This window comes from Diorhabda carinulata, chromosome 8, assembly GCF_026250575.1.
Source record: "Diorhabda carinulata isolate Delta chromosome 8, icDioCari1.1, whole genome shotgun sequence".
In the NCBI taxonomy this organism is placed as follows: Eukaryota; Metazoa; Arthropoda; class Insecta; order Coleoptera; family Chrysomelidae; genus Diorhabda; species Diorhabda carinulata.
The window spans coordinates 13,672,379-13,698,170 of NC_079467.1; the positions used below are offsets into that span (position 1 = coordinate 13,672,379).

The 25,792-nt window shown below is 33.6% G+C and overlaps 2 protein-coding genes across 16 annotated transcripts in view; both read left to right on the plus strand.

Annotated features, from left to right (window-relative positions):
- LOC130896962 (protein retinal degeneration B) overlaps positions 1–25,792 on the plus strand; it is a 133,366-nt gene that overhangs the window by 13,002 nt on the left and 94,572 nt on the right. For 4 of the 15 annotated variants that reach the window (XM_057805386.1, XM_057805399.1, XM_057805398.1 and 1 more), the window contains exon 1: positions 16,710–16,951. The exons of 6 other annotated variants lie outside the window; for them this stretch is intronic. The gene's annotated coding sequence lies outside the window, so the exon portion shown is untranslated. Of the gene's footprint in view, positions 1–16,600; positions 16,620–16,708; positions 16,952–25,792 lie in introns of those variants that run through there. 5 more of the 15 variants (XM_057805397.1, XM_057805404.1, XM_057805403.1 and 2 more) reach the window with 3 other exon arrangements.
- Positions 23,885–25,789, plus strand: LOC130897594 (uncharacterized). Its single transcript, XM_057806529.1, has one exon. The coding sequence runs from the start codon at positions 23,885–23,887 to the stop codon at positions 25,787–25,789; it is 1,905 nt and encodes a 634-aa protein (XP_057662512.1).

A 25,792-nucleotide genomic window follows, 5' to 3' on the forward strand; every position in this document is an offset into this window, starting at 1 on the left:
AGAACTATAATATAATATTTGCAAATTTTCTCTTAATTAGTTATTCTGGTATTCTCAATATGGATAGTGCTAGATAAAAAGTTTGCTTTGAACAACAATCCTAAACTTAACTGAGCAGTTATAACGAAGGAATGTTTCATTAAAACTAATTAGATAAAAATGTGGGACGACTTGAACTACCGTAATTAATTAAAAGTTTTTAATTATTTCTATTTATATCTTCATGGTTTTTTCAATGTATTCTGAAATCCTTGTTTGTATTTACTTTTTAAATTGCACATTCAGTTTACCCGCACGCAAACTCTGTTATGTAAGACAAATTCATTTAAAATGAAATCTATTTTAAATGGACATCTACATGTAATACAAAGTAGGCCACAAAAAACTGTCCACCCTGATATTTGCTTATTCATTAGATTTTAACGAATTTCTGAAACACGAAGGATTTTGTTTTAAGAGGGATACTTTTTTACAATAAAGACCTTTTTCACTTGTCAACTCCCTTACTGTCACAGTCATAAAAGTTAATTACTTTGAAGTGTAATACGTCTTAAATATTAAAATTATGGTGTACTAATTTATTATTTTTCATGTCACATCAACCAAATTACAATTATATGTTCAAAATGGTATGTTATCTGATCTGATTGTACAGTCAATATTCGACATTATGTCGACCGTTTTGTAAACTTTTAGGGGTTATTACATTGTATTCCTGTACTATTTTTCGTCTTAGTTCTGCCATAAAAAGAAATTCAAAATAGTTAAATAGAGGGATCTAGCAGTCAAATGCTGATTAAATGATGTCGCTGTTCTATTTACATATTTTCCTCATCATCTCAGCAGTTACACAAAATCTTACGTATTCCTATCAAAAATAAAATAAAATCATTTGTCATTTTATTTTTTATTTCATCAACAGATACAAAGATATATATTGATAGTATCTCGTCTCCTACAATATAAGGACTACCAATATTTTATAGACCTGACATACCTCTTCGACAAATGTATCAAGTTATCACGCTCTTACCTCATTATTTTATTCTATATATGTATTTATATCATTGGATAGAGTTTCACTGTATAAAAATATTCCCTTTACAATTTTACAAACAGACATACCTCAAGTCGATTGTTGTACTAGTACTATGGGTATATCCGCATCAAGTGTTATAGCTCCATTACTAATGGAAATCCATGAAGACACTGCCTCACGCAAACGTAACAAGAATATTCCATTATTTTTCTTTTATATGGATGATTGAATTATTGATTAGGAGTATTTCCATACGTTTCATATCTCCTTTTATTGAACTGAACTATTTCTTTTAACATGTTTTATGTTAACTGAATAAATAATTGCCGTGATTAAGATCCTTATCAGATCGACTCAATAAGTTAACAACCGTTGTTGTTTTACCCCTTTGAAGGTAGTCGATGTGGATTATAACGTGTCAATCTCAAAAAAAGTTATCATCTGTTGTAGAAAACCTAATTATGAAAATAAAATAATATTTAAATCATGTGTTGTAGAAAACCTAATTATGAAAATAAAATAATATTTAAATTTTTTAAATAGACATTCCATAAATTAAATTTGATGTATTATCTAGTTAGAGAATTGTTACGAACAAGTTCGTAAAATTATTCTCTAGGCTGGCCCTGTTCGGCTACTACGGAATTTTAAAAATTGAGTGAATTCCGGCGGCGCTTTTCACATTTTTTATAAATGGGGCAAGTCGTTTTATGTTTATTTGTATATAATTTTTTTCGTAGTAGTTGGTTTATTCACAGTATTTCTCCCAAATAATTTCTAGGAAAGTATTTATTTATTTCTTTTTGTTCTAGAACTTATAAATAGTCGTAATGGAAAGAACGAATTAGTAAAAGTAATCGCAAAAATTATTTATAGTAGTAGTAAATTATTATAAGTTAAGTGTATTGTATAGTGTAAATAAATTAAGAAGGTAAAAGACTGTTTATTAATTCACCCTACGAAAAGAAAGAATGTAAATAAATAAGAAAAACGTTTCAGTATTAACAGGGGTATTTGCAGTATGTTAGTTTTAATAAAACTATCATTTAATATGTTTATAAAGTAACGTACAAACGTAGTGCATAACTTAACATAGAAAGGTCATTGATAAAAAATTGTGATTATTTTTCAATATATTCTCTCTTATTTCCAAACTATTATCAGAACGTCTGACTAAGACTTCTCTACCACTATCAAAATATGTTGCATCTTTAAGAGTCAAATGTTCGTACAGGGCCAGATCAGGACTTTATGAGTGTTCAATCAATTCGTGTGGTGTAAGCGCTTCAGTGAGGACCGAGAGAGCACTAAAGATGACCAGCGTCCAGGTCGTCCTGTGACTGTTTCAACGAAATAGTAATCAAAATCAAACAAATTGTGCGTGCAGATCGTCGAATGAACAACCAGATGATTGCCGAGACTTTTAACTCCGATAAAGAAACGGTTAGAAAAATTTTACACGAGGAATTACACATGACAAAAGTCTGTGTGAAGTTGGTGCCAAAAAATCTGACTCTTAATCAAAAGCTCTTGCGTCAACGGGTCTGTTCAGATTTCCTTGAAAGGTTAAAAAGTTTAGAAAAAGATCTGCATTATTAAATAGTCATGATTCTTAGAACATTTATTTTGAAAATTCCACTCTGTGCTGCAATTTATTTTGTTTTTGGCGCCGGTCATTTAGAACAATTTCTTCCACAAATCAAATGTTTTCTAGAGTTGATTGTTGAAAATGATAGACACAGGTTACCGTAATCAACATCTATTTTGATTTTGTTAATCATTTAATATTCGAAAAAAAAGTAGTGGTCATTCAAGCTCTACTATGGATCGAAGCAGCAAGTTGAAACTTTGTGAAAAGTTTGTTAGGACTTGCCACTGATGCACCGATAAAGATTTTAGCTAACGTATTCTATTTACTACGAGGATGTATTGATATCTAGTTAGCCTAGACCAGTTCCATGCATAAACAAAATATTGCGTTACCATAACAACGAACAATAACTTATTAGAAGTGTCAGTGTAAAGTTTGACGTCAAATAAGTAAACCAGAGTTACGCAATAAATTAAAAGAAAAAAGATGTCAACCGATATTGTGAAAATCGAAAAATTAGAGTATCGAGCCCTCATCAAGTACCTATATGTAAAAGGGTTAAGAGGTAAGCAGAAGCAAAATGGATCTTCAAATGTTTGAATGTTGACCAAAAGCGTGCAAGGGTAGAAGCATCACGTTCGATCTGTGCTCGGTTTGAAAACGATGTAGACTTCTTAAACCGAATTGTTAGTATGGATGAAACTTGGCTGCATTTCTACGATCCAAAAACAAAATAGTCGATAGAATGGCGACACTCTGGTTCTACAACACCTAAGAAGTTTTGTGTCCAAAAATCTGTTGGAAAAGTTCTTGCTTCAGTTTTTTGGGATTGCCATGGAGTAATCATGATTGATTTTTTGGATAAGGGTAGATAGACGTTGCAGGTTCCCTGTAATAAATGTATCCAATTGAGAAGAGAAATATGTTGAGTATTAAAATATTTTGACATTGAAATTTTGTTTGGTTCTATAGTAGGCTAACAATTTTTCAATATATCCTCGTATATGAGATTAAGAACTCTTGGACCGCACTATGTAAATTACTAATATTTCGATTTTTTTTAACGATATATTAAATAATTTATTTTTCAAATAATTCAGTATAAATAAGTCAATTAGAAGTTTACTGGGTATACCATTACGTCAAAATAACCTATTAACATAATTTTAAAATGGTAAATAGTTGTAGTTTTTCGTAATGTGTTAAATAAATTAGAACTCTCAAAACCACACTTTTATTTATAACAACTCTATTTATTCTACAGTTATTGAAAAAAATAATTCATTGGAGAATTTTCATAACAAAACTAATTAACATAAACAAGTAATTCATTAATCTTATTTAATTAGATATTTAAATTGTCTACATTCTTCAATTTTTTATTATTACAATTTATTAACGGGTATGCATGTCCCCTAGTGTAGTAACGAGAACGAATATGGGCATTCGGCACGTTGTATATATACGAGAAAACATTCCATACTTACTGTGAAAATTCAAGCCCCTATAATAACACCGGTTCATCCAATCACAGTGCTGCAAATTGATCGTTTCTGATTTTTGGCCACCTAGAGAGTCTCCAAGATAAATACTCTTCAAAAAATATGAAAATGGTATCCGTTCGTCCGTCGCAAATAAAAATCTATGCCTACGATGTATTAAAAAAACTGCAGGAAACTCGGATTCCTACTTGCCGATCAAAAATAATATTGTCAATATTTCCTGTGGTTCACTTGACCATCAAAGATGTTTATATTGATCATACCAACTACGTAACGATTATTAGTGATGCTGCTTAGGTCATTGTAATAGAGGAATACAATAAACATTACGTAATATTCTCAATATGATGTTTTACTATTGGTAATATTCCTTACGTGTAAAAATTTCGTTATTGTTATGAAAATTTGCTCATTAGTTCGATGTCAACTGGGCACAACGAAATATCCAATTTCAGCTTCGACGGTGATTTTTTTAGGTTGGTTTTTATTTATTATTTGCGTTTCATTAAGCCTAGAAACTTGAAAATTTTGCAATTTTTCTTTTTTTCTTTTTAATTTCTCTCCAAAATGTTTGGTATGTGAGTGACGCATGTCCAGATTCAGAAAAACTGAAATCAATTTTGGTGAAGCTGAATGCCTGAATGCGTCACGAAAGAATCCAAGACACAATCAGATTTCATAATCATCATTCGAGTCCATTGCTGGACATAAGGCCCCCGTAATTGAATCCATCTGAGTCGGTTCTGTGCGACATTCATCTATTTTGATTGCATTCTCTTAATATCTTCGAACCATCTCATTGATGGATGTTCCCTACTATAGGTCTCCACTTAAAAACCTTTTTTGCACAGCGTCTACACGCAAGCATAACTACGTGGCCAACCTAGTTCCATTTTAACTTTGTAATTCGCTCAATTTCAACAGTAATATCAGTTGGTTATTCAGAACACTGTCTCTAATATCTAATAGAAAGGCCCATTATCGATCTTCCCATATTTTCTCTATACAATATGTATTTTATTCACAAAATTTAATTCTGAGTGTGAGAGTTTCTGCTCGCTCCATAAGCAATACACATTAATCCATAACATTTCTCTTCAAGTATAAGGGGATATCTAGTTGCAATATATCCTTTAGTTTTGTAATATACAAAACAATAATTCTCGAATCATATTAATCATATCAATGAATCGTTATTCATACAGCGTTGCCAAAAATGATTATAAAAATCTGATATAGGATTACGCAATCGCCGATTTGTTAACAGTATTCAATTCATCTTGATTGTTGGGATTTCTGTGAAGAAATTACCTTTCTATTATTCCACTCCATATGTCTTGAAAAATTCAAGTAACTTTGAACAGCAATACAAGTTTTGTATGGTGTGGTGATGCTCTGTCCTGCTGAAATGAAAAAATATCAAAATTGTTGCTAACTTCAATGTCAAAATATTTTATTACTCAATATATTCTCCTTTTAATTGGATACATTTATTACAGCGAACCTGCAACGTCTCTAGACTTTCAAACTTTTTTTCAGTTGAGGGAAGAGATGATAGTCGGACAGAGCCAAATCTGTTGAATAAAGGGGGTGTGCTAGTAATTAAAATCCTAAATCACGAATTTTTTGCATGGCAACATGAGATTTGTGTGCAGGGGCGTTGTCCTGCAAAAACAAAACACCTTTGGATAGCTTTCCGTGTCTTTTCTCTTCAATTTTTTCCCGAAAATTTTTGGACACAAAACTTCTTAGGTCTTGGTGAACCAGAGTGTCGCCATTCCATCGATTGTTGCTTTGCTACTGGATCTTAGAAATGTACCCAAGTCTCATCCATAGTAACAATTCGGTTTAAGAAGTCTACATCGTTTTCAAAACGATCACTGATCGAACGCGATGCTTCTAACCTTGCACGCTTTTGGTCAACATTTAAACATCTGAAGATCCATTTTGCAGCAATTTTTCTCATGTCCAAATTGACGTGAACTATATGATGAACGCGATATATGAAATATTCAGTACTTCAGATATCCGTTTTAGCCCAATTCGACGGTCTGATAAAATCATGTCATGAACTGCATCGATATTTTCGGGGACTGACACAGAAACTGGCCTTCCCGATCAGTCATCATCTTCAATAGAAAATTGACCTCTTTTGAAGCTTGTAGTCCAATTTTTCACGGTCGCATTCGAAGGACATTGATCACCAAGTGTATTAAGCATATCTTCGTAAATCTGCTTACCTCTTAATTATTTTAAATACAGGTACTTGATGTTGGCTCGATACTCTCACTTTTTTGATTTTCACAATTTCGGTGGACATTTTTTTCTTTTAATTTATTGCGTAACTCTCGTTTACTTATTTGACGTCAAACTTTACACTGACACTTCTAATAACTTATTGTTCGTTGTTATGGTAACGCAATATTTTGTTTATGCATGGAACTTGTCTAGGCTAACTAGATATCAATACATCCTCGTATCTGCCTGAATATCACCTTTCAAATACATTCTGTTCTGTTCTAGCCTAAGATTGGTATCACTCCAACAGTATCTAAAGTTGTGCTATTTAACATAAACTTGTGAAATGAGGATCTCTATCAACTTTTTGCACTAATGAGCTACAAAATTTTTATCTGCGATCATGATTATCAGATAATTTTGTACTAGCGTTACTTTGTTATAACGTAATTTTCCGAAGGGATGTACAAAGGTTTTCCATAAAACTCATAATAATATCAAAGGATTTTTCATTATTGGTTACGATCTTTAGTTGGCCAATTTTATGGAGATCGAATACAATTCTTTAAATAGTTTCATTATTCTCCAAATTGTTGTCCTGGTAATTTGGTTGGGTATCAATAAATAAGTGACCTACCGCATCATAAGTTTTTTGACGAATACTGATATGTATCATCAATAGAATCCTCATACTTTCATGATGGGTAAACATAATTAAATTTTGGGAGTGCCTTATTACAATGACCTAATAACTTCTCATGCCGTTTGCTCATAGAAAGTTGGCGATAACGTTTTTAAATGCGTTTCTGTCCCTCGCAACATGAAACAATTCTCCGACGAGATTTGTCCATTCTCTAATGTTACGGAGCCAGGATTTCTTTTTCCTGTCGATGCCTTTCTTTCCCTCTACTTTGCACTGCATTATGTTGGTGTGTCGTTGGTGAATCTGTCAGTCCAGGGTATATTCAGGATGCGTCTATAGAGCCACATCTCAAATGCCTCAAGCTTTTTTATCATTTGTGCTTCCAAGGTCTAGGTTTCCACTCTGTACAGCAGTACTGATCACACATAACATTCCATGAATCCTATTCTGACGTGGATGTGTAGATTTCTTGTTGCAAACATTGAGGAGTACTTGACAAATTCTTTTAGAGTCATTTCAATTTCAGTGTGAGAATAAGGTTTATATTAATCTTTTGGTTTTTACATATAACCATGAATTTAGTTTTTTCAATCTTGAATTGTTTATTATTATATGTTTCCCCCCTCATGTCTCTCCTCCAGCACGTTCTGAAATACAAACTGAGAATATAGAGAAAGAAAGAACGCAGCCTTGGCGAACTCCCTTTTGAATTTCGATTTCATTTGTCTCCATGTCCTCAACACGCCGTTTGATTGTAATAGATATTTTTGGTTATTCGTATATCGCTTGGATCTAAGTCAATAGTTGGTAAATTCTCTATAATAACAAAGATAAATAATTTATGACATTCGAACACTATTGACGACAAAGCAGCCGACTACTTTTTTAATACAAACAATATTTAAACAATTTAGTTTTAAGAGTTTTTTTTACTTTATCGAATCCAGCTGCTCAAAATTTGACGGTCATAAATGATGGTGCAGTCTCCGTATACAATGTCTAACTCCTCTTTAATTTGCTTAATCGTATTGCCTATCGTATTTTGTTACAGCTCGATAATCAATTTTTTCTCTTTTTCTCTTCATGATGACTCACTAATACGATTGTTAAACAGAAACTAAGTGTTCAAAATGGATGAAATTTGAGGTAGGAAACCTCTGTAGTACAATCTCTGAAGGCGATAACGTGTCTATCGAAACGTACATCAGACAGGGGAATTGAGTGTTGGTGTATGTAGTGGTACTGTAAACAATGTGTTTAGTAAAAACTAACGCGTAACGAATGACTGCGACGCGGATTGATGGCAACGTTGCTTTATTTTTACGTTTTCGTATTTCGAGTTTTCTTTAAAGGGCAAATTGAATATGAAAGTATAATATCACTTATGCCTTCTCAAATGCTATCACTGCTATAATTAGTGGTTTGGCTTTTCCTTCTATGTAAGCCACTACCAGCGAAGTCGATGTTTTTCAAACGATCATCGCATAGCATTATAATCGATGAAGAAGCTCTATCTGCAGACGATACTGCAGCATACAGATGTCCAAAAAACTTCTAACTGATGGAGGATACGAACCTATAATGAAAAAGCAAAAAATTCTTTTCTAAAAGCAAAAAGTCTGCTCCTGAACTTCAGGCAGACAATGCTACTATATTTCACTGCATCTAGAATTGTGTCATTAAACCTCTATTGCTTTATCGTTAAATTCTCGTGCTTAAAATATTCCTAAAGAGATAGCTCTGCTAATGGTTTTGCGTGGTAATCAAGAATTGTGGGTCACAAGCAAAAGAGAAAAAATTTGACTGAGCTATTGAAATCATGCTAAAAAAATTGTAGCTTGATCTACGGGATGATGAGGATCTTGCTAATTCAAAATTTAACTGTAAACATTACCGAAAATCCGAATGGAATAGAACGAGCTGGGTTAAAACAGAGAAAGTCAAATTACATTTTGGAGTTGCTGTGCTCTTAAAGATGAAGATTTGACGGAACGTTCACCATCCGTTTACCATCGCTTGGGAGCCCGACAAGTAGTAGAGAAAAGCGATTTGTTGTTTTCAATTAACAAATGAAAAAGGGATGGAATGATGAGTTTCCATTTTTACCGAGCTTTATTCTACACACGACAAACCTTTGCATAAGAAAAAAATTGCATAGCTAAAGTATTGAAGAAAGAAGAGAAAGTACATGTCAAAATGAATTCACCTGTTTCTAGATTAAGCAAAAATAATTTTACTTTCGGATATTCGCGCAACTCTGTTTATAGAGTATTTATATTAACAAGCACATAGTTTCTTGATCCATCCCTAGAGTTAAAAAAATAGTGACAGTTTTTTTTATAAATCGATGTTCGGCAATGCGTTAAAACCTATCACTATAATTCATCTGAAACCAGAAAAACAAATTAAATTGAAACTAGTAGTAAATAAAAATTTCGACATGGTGAAAAAGTAAAATTCCACGTCAACATGGAGTTGATCAACAATTTGGATGTTTACGGTCTGGTTCTACTCACTTAACCTATGACGTTAAAATTTCGTGCGTTATAAATGGGCAAAGTCTGGTTATTGTTCATATTGTATTAATAGTAGCTATCTATTATAGCTATCTAAATATATAAGATTCATTCTACGTGAATGAATCTTATATATTTAAATGATTTTGTATTTAGCCATCCAATATATACATAAAAAATTTATATTACGATATAAAACTAAAAGAAAATATTGTTAGATAAAAAATACAGTGAATTATTCCAACGCCCAATATATGACTGGAAATATTCTTTCGGAATGGCTCTCATCTACTCTATCGTGGCCTTCTTATTGTCGGGAACAATGTCAAAACCTTTTCCTTTCAGAAAATAAAGTCGCTTGGTGCGATTCCTGATAAGACAAATATTGGCAGTCAGGAAGACATTTAACTACCAAAAAGACTTTGTCATCATAATAAAATAAGCAATTGGCCTACTTTTTAGATCTCTTTCTTCCTGTATAGTATTGCAAACGTTCCGTACCGCAATAGTTTGTTTGAATGAACAAGTTTGTCCATTTATTACTTATTTTCATCAGTTATAGAGGTCGAAGAACGTCCAGATTGTTTCCCGTCCTTCATTGATCTCATTCCACATTCAAATCACTTGTGTATATATCACAGAAAAAAATATTAAAATGTTGTAGTATGTAAGCAATTGATTCCTCAAAAATCATTTACTCTACCAGTATGGTCCCAGGAGTAGCACAAGAAAGAAAACACAAAAATTTTGGAGAAAAATATATTTATTTTTAAATGTAATCTTCTTATAGCTCTATACATTTTTCCCAGTGATGTTCATTAAGTTCAATACCCTTTTTATAATAAGAGTCGTTAAGCTTTTCATTGTTGGAAAATCTTTGACCACCGAGCCATTTTGTCAAGTCTGGGAACAGAAAATAATTCGAGGAAGCTGAATCTGGCAAATAGGGTGCATGAGGTAGCAATTCAAACTTATTTAATTGATTTTGGCAATTACAATATTGATGAAACAACACTTTCTTCTTAGCCAAATGCAGTTGTTTTTGCTTGATTTCTTTGTTCAAACGTTGCAATAAGTTTGCATAATACTCACCGTTAATAGTTTTTCCTTTTTCAAGATAGTTAATGAAAATTATCCCACGCGCATTCCAAAAAACCGATGCCATGACCTTGCCTGCAGATGGAACGGTATTTGCCTTCTTTGAAGCCGGTTCTCTCTTTTCCTTTGTTTTTATTGTTCTTTTGTTCTGAGTGTGAAGTGATGGGCCCACGTTTCATCCATGGTTACGAAACGGTGCAAAAAGTCGGCTTTATTTCTGTGAAACATTGCCAAATACTTGATGGAAACATCTTCAATACGCTGCTTTCGTTCCATTGTGAGCAAACACTGCACCCATCTCGCGTCCAAATTTTCACTTAATATGGGATGTACCGCACTTTTTGAAATACCTACTATGTCTGTTAGCTCGCGCACTTTCAGTCACCTCATTTGGTCGACCTCTGCGATGCTGGTCTTCGCAAGTCGTACAGCCCCGTTTAAACTTTGCTACCCAATATTTTACTATTGATAACGAAAGAGCAGTCTCACCCAGAGTAGAATCTAGTACAACTTAAATATTGGTTGGACTAAGACGTCTCAAATAAAATTATTGTATCAATTAACGATGACCAATTTTTTCCATGTTTACAAATTCACTGAAAACGTTCACTATTGATGCCAAACAAATACTAAACAACGTGGCGTCTTCAAACTTGAAACATATGCTGTATAGATTGTGTACTTTAAATACAGTGGTATTGTTAGCAACTCCCACAATATCTACATGAATCACACCTCTTTGAACAAAAATCAGTTACAGAAATCACGACAAAAAAAAGTTAGTAACAATTTATTTTAGGTCTTGATAGTTCGGCTGACGTAAACTGATTACTTGTGTAGGAATTCTCCACCCCATCGCCATAAAAAACCGCGACAGAAACAAATAAAAAATTGGGTGCATTCAATATCTTTCTTATCACCATCAATAAAGGTGTGTTTCCTTCACGAAAACCAAAACTTAGTCGAACCAAAGTAACAATTTGATTAGACAAATTGACAAAAACAACCTTTTTTAGAGACTTTTTTTAATTAACAATTATGAATTCCTTATGGAATCAGTTAAAAGTAGCAAATGAATGTAACGTTTTCGTTTAATAATTTTTTTCTGATTTTCAAAATCTCAAATACCTACAATCCTATTTTTTTTATTTTCTAATAAAAAATCTATGCCAGGACGATACTTCCATCATGAATTTTTGAGAATTATTGTATACTGAATAAGTATGTTTCAGCTGATTCACAGACTAATAACATCATGTAAAAGTGATTGTAATAAAGTTAAAGTAATGCCACCAAATATATCTATTGATGAAATTTTTTCTACAAATATAAAGAAATAATATGAAATTGAAATACATTACATCTCTTGTCGCTGATTTGTATCTCGTGTTGATCCATCAGAAAGAGATGAAATCACTTTTTGCAGTGGACACCGACTACATTAGTGAAAAAAAAGTCTACTCAGGCAACACCTCCCGTAACTACAAGTAGTCACTGGCAACAAACTGAACACGAAATAGTATTTTCCTCAGTGAAATTTAATAGTATTAGCTTAAAAATAATATGATGAACCCCTACCACCTACCACTATGAGCTCTGCAGAGGATCAACTCCTATATCAGGACCAATTCCAAAGTACCCTCCTCATCATAAAAAAATTTCTTCATCCCACCCAAAATATACCAACGAATCTCTTTTTCTCTCTATCTCACCCATCTATCAGTTAGCCATCAAAAGTCAACTGATACACATCTCCGTTAACAACAAATAAGAATTCTACCTGAAAATGGATAGTGATAAAGTGATAAAGCTACTCAATCGATCACTATTGCGAAAAGGCCAGTATTACCGAAAAGTGGCTTATATCGAAAACGCGATTTCGGAAAAGGAAAGGTGCACGCAAACGCGAGGAGTGACTGAACAGTTAAAAGAAGACTTGAGGCAGCTAACCTTAATTCAAAAGGCCAGCTACTGACTCCAAATTAACCCCAGCCCGCCGAGCAGCCACTCTACGATTTGCTAAAGAACACGTTAATTCGACTGACAAACAATCCGTTCTCTTCTCAGAAGAAAGCAGAGTGTGCCTGCATGGTAGCCATAGAAGAAGACGTTTCTAGAGAAGACTTGCAAAAGTTTCTCGCAGTGTTGCAAAAATAAAACATGGCTTTTGGAGGAGGTTTGGGCAGGGCAGGGCATTTCATTGGAAGCAAAAAGTTCGATTTGGTTAAAACTGGTGGCGGAGCGGGGAGATTAACGGCGAACCGATATTCATAGAAAAGATTTTAGGGGAACACGTCGTTCTCTAGGCCAGTTTCATCGGGGAAAATTTTATCCTAATGCCGGACAATACTCGTCCACGTTCCATAAGATAGTATCTACAGGATGTAGGGGGATGCCAGGGCATATGCTAGACACTGCAGGAAAGGTGCTAGAAAAACTGATAATACCGAGGCTTCAAACGACAGTGAAAGCTAGAGGTGACCTATCCGATAAGCAATTTGGTTTTCGAATGGGCAAATTATCTACCAATGCGGTTTCACTAATAACAGAAATGCTTCAGACCGAACAAGAGAAGAATCAACACTTGATGGGGATTATCCTACTAGGAACCATCGATGTTAGGAATGCTTTTAATTCGATGATCTGGGAGAATACAGTGAACACCCTAAGAGATGAATACAATGTTCCCCCTTACTTACTTCCATGGTAGAAAATTACCTCTGCACAGGCAGCTGCTTTATGAAACACGGAATAGTCTGAGAAGTAAAAGAGTATTTGTCGGAGCCGCGCAAGGGTCAGTTCTAGGATCAGAGCTTTAGAACATATTCTATAACTATATTCTGAGAGCTGCCGATGGATGCTATCTCATAGGCTATTCCGACGACATTGCTAACGTCAGAAATGGAAGAAACAGAGACGGAAAACACCGATTGATCTTCTTGGACAAGAAGAAGAAGGCAACATTTGACAATATCTGAGCGATGAAAGTCGAAGAGCTCTTCATCCAGACGAAAAAATTCCTCAAATATTTAGGAGAAACTACGCAGATAGAGATTCATCGCAACAAAGTAGCCAGGGTCCACATAGAGCCGCTCTTAGAGTATGAAGTTTATATCGCTCTGTATCAGAACCAGCAGTACTAGCTATTGTGGAAACCATCCCCGTAGACCTGCTAGTACTCGAACGCAGGAGAATATACAATAGAATATGCAACGGAGAAAAGGTCAACGAAATCATCGACAAATTCGAAGTCTCGAAGGAAGAAATATTCGCAACAATGGATCAATAGCAGCAGAGGTATGATACGGATCAACGAAGTAGATCGCTTCGAGCCTCTTAACATATGTAAAGGGCTGCATAGAGGAAATTTACGGACTTGCGGACAAGCCACGGACAGCGCAAAACACACTAGAGAACTGGAACGCGTCGCTGAGTACGTAGAAACAATTTTACGGATGAAGAAACGGGACGGTTTGGTCGATGACCAGATTACTCCAAGCAACAGTCGAAGATATTACAGTGCAACGAATGGAACGGTCCAGGATGAGCACCTCAAAGAGGCTTAGATGAAAGAGGAATGGTTTTAGTGGATCGTACAAGTACAGCACCTCATATCGGTCGGTCTTGTATAACCCCTGATGGTGCGGATGAGCATTTCCCTCCTCTTCGGATAAAAAAAATCATATCGACTAAATTTAAAGTTATGTCAATTGGGAACTAGAATTGGGCTTTTTGAAGTAATTAGGCTATTAGTAGGTATCATAAGATCATCATCAGTTCATTACGGTAGAAGGCTCTATATCCCAAAATAGGGAGTACCTAATATACAAAGTACTTCGTTCATTTATTTATTGACTTATGATACAAGAATGATGTCGTATATTTTTCTATTCTTTGCTTATCCATTAAATAGAAAAAAGCTAATACACATTTAAAAAATATGGAGTTTTTAAATACAACTGTTAATATGTGAGGTTTTTTCAAATCCATAATGATTTGAAAACCGAATCTAATAATAACGTGTTCGCTTTTTTTAGATAATTTTATTACCTAAAAATGCAAGTGGAAATAATATTTTATGAGAACTTCATGGTTAAATGGATATAAATAAATAATTATGATTCAGAAACGAGTTTTTTTCTAGAACACTTAAAAAAATTTATTTCAAATTTCCACTTCAAACCAAATTACGTTTTTACTTTACCCTTCATTTGATGAAACGTTTATATCTGATAAAAACAAAAATTCCTGCCAATTCAAGATGTGTAAGTTATAAGTAAGGCAAAAAGTATTACAATAAGAAGAACGATTTGAATTTGACACCATTAATGCTATAGGATAAAGGAGCTCTTGTGCCTAAAATAGTTGTTATAAAGTGACATAAATGGTTTCATGGTTAATTATCAAACACACAAAAACGCAAGTTTACAAATGAATGAATTGATTAATTTCAACGATTGAATTAACAAGATTCATTAATAGGTGCTTTCAACAATTCCTAATTATAATAAAATAAATGCTGATAAAGTATTTAAGAAATTTAATCTCTTAATTTTTCTAGATGTAACTCAATCGTAATTGTTACATATTTTAATTTTTGATTTATCAATGTAACCCCTTTTATTATTTCGGTGCACAAATCAATACTTTTAGTAATTTTTTTCTCATCACACAGCTGCGAATAATGCTTCTACCCATCTCGGGCTGGATAGAACATATTATATTTTTATTTGATATTTTATATATTTTACTAGCCTTCTTCCTTCAAAATCCCTTAAATTATTACCAGGTCTTCAGCCGGCCTTCCTCGAAAATATACCCAAACCATCAACCTCCGCCGTGTTTTACACAAATACTCTTCTCTTAGACCTAAAAACCTCATACTTTGACTAATCCCTCCATTAAACTCTCTCCCACTCTTCATTCTGCGTCCATTCTTTATGTTATTTAACCCACTGAAACTTCTTAATTTTTTGGACGTCTTAAAAGAGGTTTCTTCACTGCCACCTTTCCAAAAATTCCAGCTTCTCTCAATCTCCTTTTCACTGTAGAAGTACTCAAAAGCAGATCCCTAGATTCATTGATCTGAGCTCCTATCTCTGAGCTTGTAAGTCTTCGATCACATGTACTGATCAATACAATACGTTTGTGGTTGTTCGAGGCCACCCTAGACCATGAAGACTGGCGATTAATGTACGAGTTTCAAGCGATAGTTTTTTGTATTTACCCATTTCGTATCCGAACTTCACAAAAAGATGTCTTGGCCAAAAAGTATGAATCACAACACGTTCTTGCGTCTCACAGGGCTAACTGGGACTAAACTGCAATCATAAATACAGAAAAAATGATTCGCAGTTAAGAATAGTAAACAAATCAGCCGGTACATGCAAGTTTTTACTTGTCGTACCCACCGACAAAATATAAACATGCAAACATATGGAAACAAATAACGGACACTAATATTTTTGGTTTGTAAAAGCGTTTCGATTTTCGCTTAACAATATTAACGAGAAATTTGTTAAAGTGTATTATTTTGAAATTTAATGAATGGATTATAAGGATGGGCAAAAACTTTTGACCGCTAGTGTATATTGGTAGTAAACATTTTTTTCGTTCTGTTTCGCATATTGGCTCGTGGTAGCTAAGTGAATATATTCGCTCAAGTCTTGGAGAGATAGCTACTAAAATTTCTTTGTCACTATATTTTTCCATTCTTTTGAAAGTAAAAATTAAGTAACTACAACATTACTGGAAATTTTTTGAAAATTTAGTCAATTGATTTGTGACTGAAGCAATAACATAAATATTAAAATTAAATTAATCGTATCCCTCCTCTGAGCAATTTACATCGTTCATGTGACATTCTAACATTTTCCGTCCATGTAATGTATTCTAGATACCTGTTACACATCATCATACAGGTGAAAATCTTTCAAATTAGTGAATTACTGGCAAGTGCTGGCAGAAAAGTATCGCTCGAAGGTTTTCACAGGTAATCGCACAATATATCTAGCTTTTGAATAATTCTCGGAGTCCACGTTCGCGATCAATAGAACTTCGGCTCTTCAAACGAACTATTCGTAATTTCCGAATAACCCACATCGGATTTGATGTGCGGATGGTGAACAACGTCTCCGCGGAGTAACTCCAGCTGCTCGGTGGTGTCGTTGTATTGGTATAATTTTTATAATTCTTTTTGTGATGTTGAGAAAGTGACGTGAGTTCGAATTTTATAAACAAACAGTATTATGTAAATATTGACTCGAGTTTATTTTGGAAGAAATTATCTGTATAATATAGAGGCGATACGTGGGAGTATGTGAAGTGAGATTTTATAACATTTTCAAAATCTTTTTATAAGTAGTACAGTAGTACAATATTTAAAAATCATCGCTTTTTTTATTGTACAGAAATGGTTATAAAAGCTTTAGTTTCATTAATTTGCTTCACATAAAGTTCTTATTTCTAGAATGCACTTAGAAATATTTTTTTTATTCAAAAGCAAAAGATAATGTTATATGATACATGTGCCTTGTCTTATTTTCCGAATAGATTCATATCAATATAATATGTATTAAACTTTGTGTGAAAACATTTTGATATTATATCTCTCTTTATAAGAATATCTTTGCATACAATTTAATATCTATCGATGTTTTGTTAATACGATTGTTTTATCTGATAACCTGTTACAGCTCGAAGTCAGCTAACATATGGGAAGCCCCATATGTCTTGTATTGTGTATAGGAAGTCTTGTATATACTATACGTCCTCAAAGTAAAGCATAAGTCCATTATTAGACATAGATAAACATGAAAATATCCTAGAACAGGTTGATTCGTTTATTTATTATTTAAAACACTTTACTCGATTCACCTGGTCTGTCTTGATGAAATTACATTTCCCTTTAGTCTATATTACACACTTAATTCCTTAATGACAATATATGTATCAAATGAGAAATCCATAAAACACTTTATTATTAAAGTAATTCTATTCTTACTTGAAAAAGCAAAAATTCTGGGGTGTCCCATTATTGAAATAACTAAATCGTATTATGTTATACGAGGATATATTGAAAAATTCTTAGCCTACTATAGAACCAAAAAATTTCAATGTCAAAATATTTTATTACTCAACATATTCTCCTCTTAATTGGATACGTTTATTACAGCGAATCTGCAACGTCTCTAGACCTTAAACAAAAAATGTTTCTTCTTGCTATGCAAACCAGACCTCCACAGCTTTTATTACCTCCTCGTAAAAAAAATTACGACCTTTTAAACTTTTTTTCAGTTGAAGAAAGAGATAATAGTCCGACGGAGCCAAATCTGGTGAATAAGGGGGGTGTTCTAGTAATTCAAACCCCAAATCACCAAACCAAATTTTTGGAGACGAAACTTCTTAGGTCTTGGAGAACCAGAGTGTCGCCATTCCATCGATTGTTGCTTTGCTTCTGGATCTTAGAAATGTACCCAAGTCTCATCCATAGCAACAATTCGATTTAAGAAGTTTAAATCGTTTTCAAATCGAGCACAGATCGAATGCACGCTCTTGCATGCTTTTGGTTCAACATTCAAACATTTGGGGATCCATTTTACAGCATTTTTTCTCATGTCCAAATTGGCGTGAACTATATGATGTATGAAATATTCAGTGCTTTAGATATCCGTTTCAACTCAATTCGACGGTCTGATAAAATCATTTCATGATCTGCATCGATATTTTCGAGGACTGACGCAGACACTGGCCTACCCGATCGGTCATCAACTTCAATGGAAAATTTACCTCTTGAAGCTTGCAGTCCAATTTTTTACGGTCGCATACGAAGGACATTGATCTTCAAGAGTGTTAAGCATATCTTCGTAAATCTACTTACCTCTTAGCCCTTTCATATACAGGTACTTGATGATGGCTCGATACTCCCAATTTTTCGATTTCACAATTTTGATGGACATCTTTTTTCTTTTAATTTATTGCGTAACTTCTGCGATTTATTGCGATTTCTTCCATCCTGTCATCTAATTTTGGGAGTCTTTCGCTCGAATTATCACGACTTCTGGATCTCTTTTTATGACCACTCATTACTTATAATTAATAATATTTAAAAATGTTTACTTAATGCACTAACGTGTCGTTTGTCTGACACAAAAGAAACGAATAAGTAAACAACTATAAGAAAGTGCCCTAGTAATTTTGAGTCGTTTGTTTTTTATTTTTTAGCTCTGAACTTGTGGTTATTGACATAAAAGTAGTGATACTACCTTCATAATCTCGAAGTAGGAGACACGAAGGATAATTGGTTCAAATTCATATCTGAATGTTGTTTTTGCCAAACGTGATTCTTACAAATGCTATCTATCAATAACATACTTGTCCGTCTTTACTACCAGCATGAAGTCAATTACACGTTGAGCAAGTATTTAAGACACAATTTATAGAATCATCAATCCACCATGATCTCATACGTCGGAGTCGTTTGTATCTGACCAGGTTTCGGCCAAATAATACGTTTGATTGCATCGTCATTTTTTATTACTTTACAATTGATTTATCTCCTTGTTCTCGTCTTGGGTACCTAAATATATTCAAAATAATTTTGTGGACAAATAAATCTTTATGTACAAACTTTCTACTGATTTCCATACTCACACTTTATCAGTATTCGACAATGCCAAATTGTTATTTTATATTATCTAATATGGAATTGTCTCGCTTTGTCCATAAAATCGTAAAATTTTGTAATGACAATGAAGCTCTCCTTCTCTCTCTCTCCATCATTTACCTCAAATAGTCTTCAAAAATCCATAACCCTCAATACATTCAAATAGTTGTTCAATTAATAAAAATCTAAACAAAGCACTAAAATTGAATTCAAACACCAGAAACTAAACTAATTTCCAAAAATGATATAGAGGGTGATTGATTAGTGTGATAAAGTTCAGTGCCTCATTTGTCGTTTGACAAATTTGACGGATATTGGTCTTCAAATTTTAAAATTATTTACAATCGAACAGGGTGATTCAGAATGCTGTGTCATATCAAAGTTTTAATTTTTTAAATGAAACACTCTATATTTTATTACATACTTGGAATCAGCTTGACTTCTCCATAATAATGATATAGAGTTGTGATGTGTTCTACGCGGTACTAAAAAAGTTATAACCAATTTTCTATAAAAATCGTAATAATCTCAATACCCTGTACAGTGCAAGAGAAATTCAAAAATAAAGATCTATTGCGGCCAAAGTATTCAAACAGTAGTAAAAATTTTGGAAAATGATTTATTTCGTTAATATTCATTGATTCTGATTCAGGGTGAATCAAAATAATAATACATTTCGTTCTCGGTTTTTTCCGTTGAACAGTACTACCAACATATTTATTTTTTATCAAACATACTTAAGGTTATTAGTTCTTGAGAAATTTTAATTTTTCTACGCAAAACAATGATTATTTACATATATCTAATCATTTAACAAATATTTGTGTGTTGGCTATGATTTGTCAAAATTTGCCAAATTGGAAGATAGTCGGTCTGAAAAGTTTAAAATTATGGTATAATCAAAATTTTCATGTAAATACTTACCTGATAACTTAATATTTGTAAAAATGCCAACGAATGTCGGATAAATTTACACAGCCAAAAAATTGGAATAATCTGACCCAAGACTATTTCAATGAACAGAAGTGTACATATGTCTTCTGTGTGCATATACGTTACGTACTATTGTGTTACTACAATAATCACTAGACAATGAAGTCGAGAATTTAATGTTACTCGATCAAAAGTTCGAATGATTCAGCAACTACATCCTAGAGATGAAATCCATACGTTGGAATTTTGTTGATGGATTAACTACACATGTTACTATTTACAGATGAAGCCCAATTTATAAGGATAGATAATTTGCGTAATTGACATGTGTGGGCAGAAGAAAATCTTCATGAAATTCGAGAATGTCGTTCCCCAATAAAGTTTTCGGTTATCGAGTGGATTGGTGTCATAAATGACCAATTAGTAGGTCCTCACTTTACTGATGCTCATTTAAAAGGGGAAAGGTCTATTCAGACTTTCTACAAAATAAAATATTTCCCTGAATTTGCTCACCAATATTTTTAAACTTCAAAACAAATAATAATTTATTAAGGTTACTAAGTTTCAAGAAATAACATTATCCACATTGATTTTTTATATAATTGGTTAGAAATAAAAACGTCATGTCTGTAAATTATTTTGTGTACAAAATCGTGATTGGAAATAATAATAGAAGGGGCATTTTTCAAAATAGAAATGTAATTGAAATTGCAAATTTCTTACTCATATTGTATAACTTGAAAATGTTCGCTCTTAGCATTTTTACAATTTATACAAAGTGAGCACCTGTATTTATATGGTCTGTCATGGCTAAACTTTTTGAAATCATAGCCATATGAATATCAACTATGGCTACAATCTCAAATTATTTACAATCATACAAGATGCCCCAAAAAAAGTTAAATGAAATATACCTATTTTTAAATGGAACGCCTTATATTTAATTGCATTTTCGAATTTGAACGGAAAATTTTGATATGGTTTCATGTACCTAGGCGTTACCGTTTTTGTGATATTCCATTTTTTTGGAAATAAAGAGTGGGAGTAGAGATTCAACCTCGATGAATCCATTTAACTCAATAAAATCAATAAGTGAAACAGTAATTTGGAATTATTGAAATATCAATCATGATATTATTCCATTATTTTATAATGGCGCGTTCAAATATTGAAGTTAACTTTGACCAAATTCAAATAGCAATTACTTTATTACACCCTGTTTATTTTCAATGTATCGAATAGCATTTCTTTTAGTTTTCTATTTTAGTGCATGAAAATTGAGCACTAAGGAAATCCATCAAATTCAGATATGGAGATCAGGGTGGCCTGCGTGAACATCCACTTTCTATACATCTATTTGAAAATTCTCTATTTAGATAATTTGAAGTAAGCTGAGCATATTAAATGATAGTTGATTATTTAAGAAAGAAAGATCAATAGCTACACAAAAATTGAAATCTCACATCCTTAAAATAACGAAAATATAGTTTGTTACAGTTATTATACTTTTGAATTGTGATTGTCGACGGTCGTTCATAATTGTAAAACTAAATAGTATTGACGACATACCTATTTGGCGATTTGTTTCAAATTGATAAGTTACACACGAGGTGGCTTTAAACATAAGTTGACTAATCAATTTTGAGATATCAGTATTAACAGCAGTAGTAATTAACAGTGTGCTAGTTGAAATATAGTTAAGTCGTAGTTAGGAAGAAACTACAACATAACATCAAATATGTAACAAGTTATTAGGATTATTATAAGGTGAACTAATTAAGATATAGAACTTAGTGAATTTACCTCAAGTGCGCGACTTGCAATATAATTAAGAGTAAAATAATGGTATAGAAATAAGTTGAATTAAAGTCAGGGTATGAACTCCCATTTGCATAATACAGTCTCCATCTTAAATTTCATTAATAATAATTAATTACCAATATCTTCTGTTTACATATCCGATAATACCATATTAACCTCTTAATAAATTATAGTGACATTGAAATGTTTGGGAAATTTTAATAAGAAATAAAAAGTTTGAAATTTATTTTCTACTCATTAAACAGATTTAAAGTAAGCCAATGAATAATAATATATAAAAGTTTTTGTAGTGGGATTGTGGCAAAATTGAACACCAAAGTATACTAACTCTAATATATTCCGAGCTTTCGTTTGGGGTTAATTAGTTAAGAATTGCGATGTGATAAATTTTGAAATATCTTTTGAAAAAAATTACATTTATCAACTTCAAAATTCAATATTTCACTTAACGCTTGATAGGAATATTAAATTGTTATAACCATAGGATTTTGTAACAATGATTATTATATTAAAGACTCCTTTAAAATTGATGAAACTGTTTATTATTATTATATATTACCATAAAATTACATCTTATTAGGATTATATGTAATATCCTTATTTAGTAATTTCCACTTAAATATATGTCTTACAGCTCTACAACATAAATGGAGTGATATAAGTAGAAATTGCAAACTTAATAAAGAAACTCTATTGGAATTGATAACATTCATTTTTAACAATACATATTTCTCTTATGATAATAAAAATTACCAACAAATTTTTGGAACAATGGTGTCTTCAACATCCCCTATATTAGCAGATTATGTAATGGATTATATCTTGGAAATTGTAATATCTTTTTTACCCTTCAAAAAGTATGTAGATGATATAATGTTATCCCTTCCATATAATGAAATTGATAATTTGCTATTTTACTTCAATAGTTTCGATCCTCATATATACAATTCAATTTAATCAAAAGATGAAAAGAATTCTTAAAATTTCAAGTACATTATTTCATAAGAAGAACCTCAAAATACTGAAAACTCATATCCTTCATATTTGACATCTTACCGATATCATCGTTAATGTCAATTCGGACATTTCTATCTCAGCTATTTATACACCTTTACCTTATATTAAATCAGTTATTCCTAAATTTTCTGTAATATTTAAACAACCCAATTTTAAAATAACGTACAGTAAAACCCTTAAAATTCAATCTATTTTCACTAAAATTAAAGATAAAACACCAACAAATAAATTGCCTAACATAGTATATGAAATTCCTTGTTTAAATTGTGACAAGCAGTAAATTGATCAGTGGAAGAGGTCACTCACCAATCGGATAATCTCTCACAAAAACTACAAAAAAGTCTATTTTTAGAAACAACATATATTGCTCAAAATGATCAATGTATTCATAAGAAAACTAATTTAAATAAACTTAGTGTAAATTACGCATATTTTTAGATCTTGAAAAAACTAATTCTAAAAAAGAAATTCATCTCCATCGCCAACGAATTAACCTTACCTAACCTATGAAATTCAACATCACCTGTTGTGGAATTAGTGTCTGTCATGGTTGTAGTCGGTATAGTGAAGTAAGTGGTTGTAGTTGTTGTCGCTTTAATCACGTCGTAGTAACCTCATGTCTTGTCAAAATTTGATATATAAAATTATTTAGTTAAAAAGTCAGTCAGTGTAATCTTCAAATAGTTGCGATTAAATAGTTTCCGTTTCTTCTGTTAAGTTCGTATGTTTGCTTGTGGCTGAACCCGATTTCCCCAAACATCTGGCATCCCTGGTGGGGATGGACGATCGTCGACGTCATTTTGTTACAGCAGTTTGGAACTATGGAACGTTTGTGCGCGGAACGAGCGCAACTTAGAAGATTCTTCACGATTGCCGCGAATGGTTGTGAAGAAACCTTTGGAAAACCTGAGGCAACCGTCGAGGAGGTAACTGTTGCTTTTATTAAGCTTACCGACAAGGCTGATAGGCTTTTTCTTCTCGATGATAAAGTAAAAGAAATTATGTTCGAGTCATTGGATCAGGTCAAAGAAGAAGATTTAGGTAAGGAGTTTGAAACTGTGGAGAAGTGCAGGGACACCTGGCTAACTTTGAGTGCTAGAAAGAATGAGTTACTGGAAAAAGTCAAGGCCAACACAGCGTGTCCTACCGAAGTTTCTGCTGCTGCTCCTAGTGATAACCTCACCCTCAAATTACCTAAGTTGGATCTCCCAAAATTCGACATCACGCCTAAAACATGGATCAGTTTTTGGGCATATTTCAAGAAAATCCATGAAAGAGAGGACCTGCCTTCTGAGGATAAGTTCTTGATTTTGTTGCGTATTGCCAAGGATGGTACCCAAGCAAAGGAACTGTTGAGTAGCTATCCTGCATCGGGGGCCAATTATCCGAAGGCTTTTGGCCAACTGAAAAACTGTTTTGGCCGTGATGAATTGCTGATTGAGTTGTATGTTAGGGAGCTTCTCTCATTGGTCTTGGTACAGGCATCGGGCAAAGTTTCTTTGACTCTCGCACAGCTTCATGACAAGCTAGAAACCCAGCTAATGGCCTTGGAGAGTTTGGGAGTTACATCAGAAAAATACGCGTGCATGCTCGCGCCTTTAATTGAATCCGCACTTCCTGAGTCAATTTTGCGAGATTTTCTGAAGAGAGAGGTTGAAAGCGAGGAGCGGTTTCTGCTAGCTAGGAGCACGTTTTCTGTCCCCAGCGCTGCACCAAAGAGCAGTGCTGGGAATGTCAAGTCCTCGACTGGAAAGTACACCACAGCTGCTGACCTAGTTGGTATTGAGTCCACTGAAGGCACTGAAGATGTCAGTTGCATTTTTTGCAAAAATTCTCACAATACCGAATTGTGTTCAGAGGCGAGGGACAAGAGCAAAGAGGAGAAAATTAAGCTCCTCAAAGCTAAAAACCGCTGTTTTAAGTGTCTGAAAAAATTCCACGGGAAACGGCCTTGTAAGGAAAAGCTGTGTTGCCCAATTTCTCGTAACCGGAATTCAACGTCTATTGAAATTAGTAAGGCAACGAAGAAAGAAAACGATGTAGAGCACAACTATGCTAGTATCCAGAGTGCACCAGTTTTGATGCAAACGTTGAGGGTTCGTTTGAAAGGAGAAAATCCTGTCACCACCAGGTTGTTGATTGACACAGGTTCTCAAAGAAGTTATATAACTCAAGCGCTGGCTACCAGAATGCGCTATGAGCCGATCCGCTCTGAGAACTTGGTTCATGCATTGTTTGGTGGGAGCAAGACTGAACCCAAGACGCATCAATGCTATAAGATCCGTCTGCAAAGTTTGATGAGTGCGTTTTCCTGCAACTTTGAAGTTCTTGACTCGGAACAGATTTGTCACGCCATTCCCTCCATTCCTAAAGGTCTATGGGTATCTGAACTTCGCGAGAAGAAAATCGAGTTGACTGACGACAGAGAGGGCCCAATTGGCATTCTTGTTGGAGCGGACGTCGCGGGAAAGCTACTCACCGGGAGGCGCGAGGTATTAAGCTGTGGTTTGGTTGCTATCGAAACTAGCCTAGGTTGGACCATAATGGGCCGCGTTAAGGACGCTGAGACAAGTTGTATGGTTAACATCAGTTTGCGCTGCGCCCAGGAGTTCGACCCTTCTGATATGTGGAGGTTGGATGTGTTGGGCATCGAGGACCCCGCTTTGGTTAGTACCAAAGAAAGGGGCAAAAACGGTTGTGCGTCGGCACTTCTTGGAAACAGTTAAGAT